The sequence below is a fragment of the Diospyros lotus genome, chromosome 12 (genome assembly GCF_014633365.1).
Source record: "Diospyros lotus cultivar Yz01 chromosome 12, ASM1463336v1, whole genome shotgun sequence".
NCBI lineage: Eukaryota > Viridiplantae > Streptophyta > Magnoliopsida > Ericales > Ebenaceae > Diospyros > Diospyros lotus.
Window position 1 is genome coordinate 21,430,610 of NC_068349.1, and position 8,138 is coordinate 21,438,747.

The following is an 8,138-nucleotide window of genomic DNA, read 5'->3' on the forward strand; positions in this document are numbered from 1 at the left end:
AGCGAGTATAATCGCCCTATACCTGCTTTAACAAGAGGATTAATGTTTGATAAATTTGGTTGTTGTTTTGATAAATAAATGTGCAGGGTAGCGTAGCAGTCAGTTTTTGGCGCTGTTGCCGGGGAGATTAATTGGTAACTTAGTGTGTTATTTTTGTTGTTTTACTACTTTTAAAAAAAAACAAAAAAAAAATAAATATTTTAAAGATAAAGAAAAAAATCTATATACTTAAAAAAAAAAAAAAAAAACTTGTTAGGTAACTTTTAGTTACTAAACAGTGTATGAGACTTAGATCAGGTAGAGTGCTAGAACAAGAAGTCCATTCACAATATCTAATATCTCAACAAAATGATAACATGTCTGCTCAAGGGGGTGATCATGTTGATCAAGATCCCTTGGGAGCTGAAATGCTTCGACCTCTCAGGGACTATTTGCACCCTCCGAGGCAAACTACTCCATCTTGCATTGTACTTCCAGTTAACCATCATAGATTCAACTTTAAACCGGGTACCATTCAGATGTTACCTACTTTTCACGGTATGGATTCGAAAAATTCGTACACTCACATGAGAGAATTTGAAGAGGTCTGCGGCACTTGTGTCCATCAGAATGTCAATGAGAATACTGTGAGGCTAAAATTGTTCCCATTTTCATTAAAAGACAAAGCTAAAATGTGGTTAAACACATTAGAGTCGAGATCAATAGGAACATGGAGAGAAATGCAAACTAAATTTTTAAAGAAATACTTTCCCGCCAATAGGACAGCATCCCTTCAAAGACAAATGATGAACTTTGCTTGTAAACCCACCGAGTCATTTGCTCAAGCTTGGGATCGTTTCAAGGATCTACTTCTTACTTGCCCACATCATGCTTTTGAGCAGTGGCGGGTGGTTAGTTTTTTTCATGATGCCTTAACCCCCAACCTTAAGATGTTAGTGTCGACCATGTGCAATGGTGAATTTTACGAGAAGACACCTGAAGAAGCTTTTCACTTTTTCGACACTTTAGCTGAGAATACTAGGAATTGAGAGGTAAGTCCATTGTCTTTGGAAGACTCAAGAGAGCATGTTAGTCCACAACCTCGAGGAAAATTTCAAATAAGTGAAAGTGATAACATCAATGCCCGGTTAACAGCATTAACAAAGAAGATGGAAGAATTAGAGTTAAAAAAAAACAAGGCCGTCCATGAGGTGGAAGTTCTTTGCGTGGTTTGTGAGACGAATGGCCATATGACAGAAGATTGTCCTACCATTCCTGCTTTTAAAGAGGTCCTCTATGGCCAAGCATCTGGAGCACAACCACGTCAGACAGAGGGTAGGCCTTATCAGAATCAGAATCAGAGTGGGAACTATTTAGGGTACAATCCTAATTCCAATACATACCACCCCAACTCCCGTAATCACCCTAATTTTTCATGGAGAAATGATTCTGCCGCCCAACCCCATGCACCATTCCCCTCACAGCCACAGTCTTACCAACCAAACCAAGGGTCATCTGGTGCATATCAACCTCCTCATAAGAGATCTCTAGAGGACACCTTACAACAATTCATGCAAGGTCAAATAGGAACTAATACCCAAGTAGCCAAGTTTCAAGAACAAACAAATAGGGCTCTAGAAGACATGAGAAGTCAGCTAACTAAGTTGACTCAGACCTTGAGTGTTAGAGAACCAGGGAAGTTTCCCTCACAACCAAGTCCGAACCCCGTAGGTCAAGCCCATAGAGCCGAAGGGTCATCTAGTGAGAATCATGAACAAGTCCAGTCTGTCACTGTCCTTAGGAGTGGGAAAGTAATTGAGAAACCTAAGGACCCTAGGACAATGTGGCCTACCACTAGTAAAAAAGACCAAGGGCATGATGAAATGAATGATGAGGAAGTTAATGAAGGAAGTAAAGAGGGTAAAAAGAAAGCTGAGAAGGAAGAAAGAGAGCAAGAGAGAAAGCAAAAGGAAAAAGGGAAGAGTGTTGAAGAGAGATCCAAATTTGAACCTCGACCACCCTTTCCCAAAAAATTAACCCAATCAAAAAGAGATAAAACAAATGCAGACATATACGAAGTATTAAAACAAGTAAGGATAAACATTCCTTTATTGGATGCAATTAAGCAAACACCTTCGTATGCTAAGTTTTTGAAGGATCTCTGTACAGTCAAAAGAAAAATCAATGTGCGGGAAAAAGCATTCTTGACGGAACAAGTAAGTGCTATCCTTCAATTTAAGACCCCTCCAAAGTACAAGGACCCAGGGTGTCCTACCATTGCTTGCATAATTGGAATCCAAAAAGTTGACCAAGCACTTCTTGACCTAGGGGCTAGTGTCAATCTATTGCCTTTCAGTGTCTATCAGCAACTAGGGTTAGGAGAACTCAAGCCCACTAGGGTCACTCTTCAATTGGCTGACCGATCAGTAAAAGTTCCTCGTGGGATTGTGGAGGATGTCCTAATCCAAGTGGACAAATTCTATTTCCCAGTGGACTTTATTGTCTTAGATACCCAGCCCCACCAGGGTCCTCAGTCACCTATTCCCGTTATCCTAGGGAGACCATTCCTTGCTACTTCGAATGCAATCATCAATTGTAGGAATGGGATCATGAAACTATCATTTGGGAATATGACGGTGGAGATGAATGTTTTCAAGGTAACTAAGCAACCAAATGACGAAATGGAATTGGAGGAAGTTGATTTAATCCAGACCTTAAGTGAAGAATACTTTGAGGAGGCTCTTTATGAGCAGGTTATTTATAAATTAGAGAAGCAAACTTCGAAAGGGATAGAGCCTGACGTTGAGTCAGCCAGGGTGATCACACAACTGATGCTTGGCCTAGAGCCATTGAAATTACCTGGGAATGAAACCACACCATCTTTGGTTCGCCCACCCCAACTTGAGAGAAAACCATTGCTGAATCACCTTAAGTACGCATTCTTAGGTGAAAGGGAGTCTTTGCCAGTAGTGATTTCATCAAGCCTAGAATTGCATCAAGAGGAAGCATTACTAGATCTCCTCAGAATGCACAAAAAAGCTATAGGATGGTCTATCTCTGACCTACATGGCATTAGCCCCCTCACCTGCACCCATAGGATATTCTTAGAGGAAAATGCGAAACCTGTAAGGCAAATGCAAAGGCGTTTGAACCTGAACATGAAAGAAGTTGTCCGGGGAGAGGTTCTTAAACTGTTAGATGCAGGTATCATCTACCCCATCTCAGATTCCAAATGGGTCAGTCCGACTCAAGTTGTACCTAAGAAGTCAGGAGTCACTGTGATAGCAAATGAGAACAATGAGCTCATCCCTATGCGCATCCAGACTGGATGGCTTATGTGCATTGATTATAGGAAGCTCAACTCTGTGACAAGGAAGGATCATTTTCTGCTTCCATTTCTAGATCAGGTCTTAGAGAGAATAGCGGGACATGCCTTCTATTGCTTCTTGGATGGGTACTCTGGGTATAATCAAATTGAAATCGCGTTAGAGGATCAGGAGAAGACCACATTCACTTGTCCATTCGGGACATTTGCTTACAGACGAATGCCATTCGGTCTATGCAATGCCCCTGCAACATTTCAAAGATGCGTGATGAGCATTTTTAGTGAATTGGTAGAGAATGTGGTGGAAGTTTTCATGGATGACTTCTCAGTGTATGGAGACAGCTTTAATAGTTGTCTGAAAAATTTAGAAAGAGTCTTAGAGAGGTGCAAAGAAACGCATTTAGTGCTAAATTGGGAGAAGTGCCACTTCATGGTCACTCAAGGAAGTGTCTTAGGACACATTGTTTCTTCTAAGGGTATTGAGGTCGATCAGTTTAAGGTTGAATTAATTCAAAAATTACCCGCCCCAAAGAATGTGAGGGATGTTAGGTCTTTTCTTGGCCATGCTGGTTTTTATAGGCGCTTTATTGCTTCATTCAGTGCCATAGCCAAACCTTTATGTCGCCTTTTAGTCCTAGACATGCCCTTTGAGTGGACCAGTAAGTGTCAAGCTGCTTTTGAGAAATTAAAAAACTCACTTGTTTCTGCACCTATCATTCAGTCCCCTGATTGGTCCCTACCATTTGAGCTGATGTGTGACGCCAGTGATTACGCGATAGGAGCCGTGTTAGGGCAAAGGAAAGACAAGAAACCTTATGTGATATATTATGCTAGCAAAACTCTTAATGAGGCTCAAAAGAACTACACCACTACAGAGAAAGAGTTGCTAGCAGTTGTCTACGCCCTAGACAAATTTCGGTCTTACCTCGTGGGGTCACTGGTGATTGTTTTTACTGACCATGCTGCTCTTAAATATTTATTAACAAAGCAGGATGCAAAACCCCGTCTCCTTAGATGGATCTTATTGTTACAAGAATTCCATATCGAGATCAGAGACAAAAAAGGGGTAGAAAATGTGGTAGCCGATCACTTGTCTCGTCTACCATGCCAAAATCTTAATCAATTTGAAAACCCAATCCAAGATTTCTTTCCTGACGAACAATTGTTTCAAACAAACACTCAAACTGAACAACTCACCTTTCCATGGTACGCTGATATAGCAAATTATCTAGTCGCTAGACAGATCCCAGATTATTGGTCCAAACTAGATAAACAAAATTTTTTTAGGAAGGTGGTGACATTTTTCTGGGATGACCCGTATCTGTTCAAATATTGTCCTGACCAAATCATTCGCAGATGCATCCCTAATCATGAACAACAAAGTGTCATAAATTTTTGTCACACTCTTGCTTGTGGAGGCCATTTTTCCATCAAGAAAACAGTTGCAAAAATTCTACAAAGTGGATTTATTGGCCAACATTATTTAAGGATGTGTACAGATTTTGTTCAAGTTGTGATCGATGTCAAAAACTAGGCAGTCTATCCAAGAGAAACATGATGCCATTACAACCAATCCAGGTGTTAGAAGTCTTTGATTGCTGGGGTATAGACTTTATGGGTCCATTTATTAGTTCGTTTGGGCATGAGTATATCTTACTTGTTGTTGACTATGTGTCCAAATGGGTTGAGGCAATCCCGACAAGGAGCAATGACCATAGGATTATGGTGAAATTTTTAAGGGAAAACATTTTCAGTCGGTTTGGGATGCCACGAGCGATCATTAGTGATGGGGGCCCTCATTTTTGTAACAAGGTCGTGGCAGGTCTCATGAAAAAATATGGTGTGTTGCACAAGATTTCCACGCCGTACCATCCCCAAACCAGTGGTCAGGCTGAGCTAGCTAATAGGGAGATTAAACATATCCTAGAAAAGATCGTTGCCACCAATCGCAAAGATTGGTCTTTGAGATTAGTAGACGCTCTTTGGGCATATAGGACTGCATATAAAACGATCTTGGGAATGTCTCCATATAGATTAGTGTATGGTAAACCTTGTCATCTACCCGTGGAAATTGAACATAGAGCATATTGGGCAATTCAAAGAATCAACAAAAGTTTGACCGAAGCAGGCTTCTCTAGGAAGCTCCAATTAAATGAGCTTGATGAAATAAGAAACGATGCATTTGAAAATGCACGACTGGCTAAGCTTCGCATGAAAGAGTTGCATGACCGACGCATCATTAGGAAAAGCTTTCATGTTGGGCAACAGGTACTTTTGTATGATTCTCGATTGCATTTATTCTTAGGAAAATTAAAATCAAGATGGGTTGGCCCCTTCATAATCAAGTCCATCTCGGAATATGGGGCTTTCGAAATTAAAAATCAAGAGTCAGGGCAATGCCTTAAGGTCAATGGTCATAGGTTGAAACCTTATCAGTATAGTTATGAGGAAGACGAAGGAAGTGTGGATTTAGGGGATCCACCATTAAATGAGTAAAAGAGGTTTCGTATCGTCTGGGAATCTGACGTTAAAAGACCACCTTTCCATTTAGGTTAAATGGATGTCTTTAGGTCCATGACATTAATAACAACCCCTGTAGCTATTCAGGGTGAAGAAAACATCACATATTCATGCATCGATGACCGCCAGGTATGTCTATCCTCTATCTTTTCTATTATTGTCGATTGAGGACAATACGCAATTCAAGTTGGGGGGTAAGGTGGGAATTGTTGTTTTGTGTGGTATATGTGATTTTGATTTTATGAGGCCCCTTCAAAAAAAAAAAAAAATTATTAAAACATATATAATAAAATAAAAACTTTATTTTCTTAATATATATATATAACGATATAAGAAGGAGACAAACTCAATGCCGATGACAACTATTTATTTATTTATTTATTTTTTGGGGCAAAGCAATCACACTGCCCTATAAAGGAAATGACACACTGCCCTATAAAGAAAAAGGAGATGTGAAACGTTGAAAAGAAACGCCGAACGTTGAAAAATGAGACGCCAGACGTGACCCTACACTTGTGGCACGTCTCGAGCCAAGTGTAGTTGTTGGAATGGTGACTTCCACAGCCCTATAAGAGACCTGTATCTGCATGAGGCAAGCCACACTTCTTTGAGCTCAGTCTTCTCTCTTTTGTGTTGTTCTCCGATCAGGTACTCTCGTTCCTTTTGTAAGATTCATAATTTTGTTTTATTTCTCTTTTACTATAGTTCTGTTTTAAAAAAAATGGATCTTCAGCTCTTGAAAATTCACAAGTACTATCCATCTCTCCCACAAAATGATTTAAAAAAGATTTATGCCACTAGGTGTGAAAGACTTCGGATGTTGATGTATAAAAATATCCCTGAGGATATTCGCTGGTTAATTGAAGCAAAAGTTCGATTTCTTGGCGAAATCTCACCTAGTTTTAAGCATTTTCCAGGATTGGGAAAGAGTAGTTTTTCGAAAAAAAGAAGAGCGAAAAGATTAAATGGTTGTCACAAATGTGCTCGATGGACTTGTAACACACGATGCAAATCTGTGGGGTTTACTTCCATAAATCGAGATGATAAAATTTGTTTCATAAAGGATGGGCTGAGTAAGGAGTCTTTGGATGATATCCGATTGACTCTTGAGACGCATCCGTGTGGAATAGTGCAACGAGAAATTCTTGCTTTATGGACCCAGTTTAGAAGTGACCACCAACGCTATAGTCTTGGGAATCTGACTATAATTGACCCTGTTTGCCAATCTATAAGAAAATTGGATGGGAAGCCTATCTCCGTTTCATAGAAGGTGTTTAAGCCGTTTATGGACGTAAAACCAGAGGAAGATGTGAGCCACAATCACAACTACTTGTATATACGCATGATTTTTGTTTATGTTTATTTATTGTCGAATTTCTATGTAGTTACTTTTGATTGCCAAACCTCTTTAACCAGTTCTACTTTCAGGGCATACATAAAGAACTAACATAAATGGAAGGCCAGCCAGTTCGTCGAATCAATACCATATGTGTACTATGTGGCTCTCAACCTGGGAGCGATATTTGTTACACACTTGCAGCAAGCGAACTTGGCATAAAATTGGGAGAGAGAAAAATTAATTTGGTCTATGGAGGGGGAAGTCGTGGATTGACTGGATGTGTTTCACAGGCTGCACATCTTGGGCAATCATATGTGGTAGGTATTATGCCAATCCCTTTGGCTGATCCACAGATTTTCGGGTACATACGAGGTCAACTTATAAGAACGACTTCTATGTCTGAGCGCATGGTTTGTAAGATTTATCAGTCAGACGCCTTCATTGCTTTGCCGGGAGGTTTTGGTACACTTGAAGAAATCTTTTGTATAATCTCCTAGGCTAAAAGCAATCTCCATACCAAACCCATTGGACTTTTAAATATTAACCATTTTTTGATGGGTTGCTCTCTTTTCTTGATCAGGCTGTGGAACAAAAGTTCATTTCTCTTTCTGCAAGAAATATTCTCATTTCCGCATCCACCACTGAGGAGCTACTAGAGAAATTACACACTTATGTTCCACAGCATGATCCTTACGAGCCTCAGATAGACTGGTCTAAGGTAATTGGAAGCAAGCGCAAAAGGGGTCCGATTAATTTAGATTTATCCCTCTAAGGAGGGCAAGTCTATGATAAGATGGCTGAGTAAGGAGTAATTTTCTGTACTCTTGAGACGCATCTCTTTATTTTGACTTGCATGGATTTATTTTATGTTTTGTTTAAAAAATTGTGGAATGTTATTAGACGAGTCTATGATAAGATGGCTGAGTAAGGAGTACTTTTTGTACTCTTGAGACGCATTTCTTTATTATATGACTT

At 39.8% G+C, this 8,138-nt stretch overlaps 1 protein-coding gene across 1 annotated transcript; it reads left to right on the forward strand.

Annotated features, from left to right (window-relative positions):
• Nucleotides 1-356: 356 nt before the first annotated feature.
• LOC127787556 (uncharacterized) lies at nucleotides 357-7,073 on the forward strand (the record flags this gene model as incomplete). The annotated part of the gene is given in 6 exon segments (XM_052315616.1): nucleotides 357-537; nucleotides 1,135-1,822; nucleotides 1,892-3,294; nucleotides 3,760-4,767; nucleotides 4,770-5,710; nucleotides 6,576-7,073. Coding segments are annotated over 6 exon segments (4,719 nt in total), but the record flags the coding sequence as incomplete, so codon positions are not given.
• Nucleotides 7,074-8,138: the final 1,065 nt, after the last annotated feature.